Genomic DNA, 1,161 nt, shown 5'->3' with positions numbered 1-1,161 from the left:
GGTAGGGCGTGGGTGCCCGCGCCCGCAGCGGCGTTGGCCGCGGCCGTGCGCACGGCCTGGTTGGAAAAGACCCCGGCCGCAAACTCCTCCTGAGCCTTCTGGAAGCTGGCACCCGTCCGACGGTACAGAGAGTGGATCTGGAGGGCAGGAGCAGGCTGAGGGTCAGGGCTGGGGCTCCAGGCCCCTCATAAATGGAGCTGTGACGGCCCAAACCTCCCCCAAAGGGAGGGCTCTGATCCTAACCCACCTTCTTCAGCATAATGATCCCCAACACAGCCACTGCCGTGAAGGACAAGGACACCAGGATCATCATCACAGCCACGGCTGTGTTAGTCCGCAGCGCTATCAGGCTCAGGATCCAGCCACTGCAAAACAAGAGGCTGTTGCCCCCAGGTTCCCTCTTCTCCACCCACCTCTTGCCTTTCCAGAGTCAGCTCATGGCTCACCTGAATCCCCAGTTTGGGATGCCAATGGCCTGCAGCACATACATCACGTTCTGGGCGAAGAAGATGAAGAAGAAGACAAAGAAGTTGAAGGAACTGTCGCTCCTGAGAGGAAGAGATGGGCGAGGTTAGGCCACAGAAAAGAGCTCTCAGACATTCCTTAAAGCAGGAGGCAGGGGGGAAACAGGGAGCTCGGGGTGGAACCACCGCATCCCGCAGAGCCAGAGGCCCCCAGGAGCTGGAGCAGATACCCACAGCTCAGGGACACACCTGAAAGCTTTGTACATGGGCCGATACCAGCAGACGAAGGAACAGGGCGTGTAGAGCAGAGCCCAGAGGATGGAGAGGCCGAACCCAGAACCAGATGAGGGGTCCACACAGAACCAGGCGAGCGAGGACAGGAAGTTCAGGAAGAGAGCAATGGTGCTGGCTGAGGGAGAGGACAGCACTCAGGAGCCCGAGCCAGGCTCCCCCAACCCCCTTGACCACCTGTTCATCCCGATTTCCCCAGAGCAGCAGCACAGGACACTTGTTCTGCCACCTCCTCCCAAGGTCTGCCCTGAGATTCCCGTGGAGACTCACCCATCCAGAGGTAGTACATGGTCGTAACAGTCTTCTGGAAGTCAGCAGGGATCTCCACGGGGATGTCCTGGTAGAAGCAGGGCTTCACGGGGCAGAAGGACGGCAGCGGGGGCCAGTTGTTGAGCCTCGCTGCAGA

At 59.9% G+C, this 1,161-nt stretch overlaps 1 protein-coding gene across 1 annotated transcript in view; it reads right to left on the bottom strand.

Moving 5' to 3' along the window:
* Positions 1-1,158, bottom strand: part of SCAMP3 (secretory carrier membrane protein 3) — a gene marked incomplete at its 5' end in the record, with an annotated part of 3,542 nt that extends 2,384 nt beyond the window's left edge. Inside the window, 5 exons of the mRNA XM_017727843.1 lie at positions 57-137; positions 248-365; positions 447-548; positions 714-873; positions 1,026-1,158. Of these exons, the coding sequence (XP_017583332.1) occupies positions 57-137; positions 248-365; positions 447-548; positions 714-873; positions 1,026-1,158 (594 nt within the window). The remainder of the gene's footprint in view (positions 1-56; positions 138-247; positions 366-446; positions 549-713; positions 874-1,025) is intronic.
* Positions 1,159-1,161: the final 3 nt, after the last annotated feature.

This window comes from Corvus brachyrhynchos, unplaced genomic scaffold (assembly GCF_000691975.1).
Source record: "Corvus brachyrhynchos isolate BGI_N302 unplaced genomic scaffold, ASM69197v1 scaffold122, whole genome shotgun sequence".
Taxonomy (NCBI): domain Eukaryota; kingdom Metazoa; phylum Chordata; class Aves; order Passeriformes; family Corvidae; genus Corvus; species Corvus brachyrhynchos.
The sequence above is the reverse complement of the archived record's forward strand: the minus strand, read 5'-3'. Positions and strand labels throughout refer to the sequence as shown.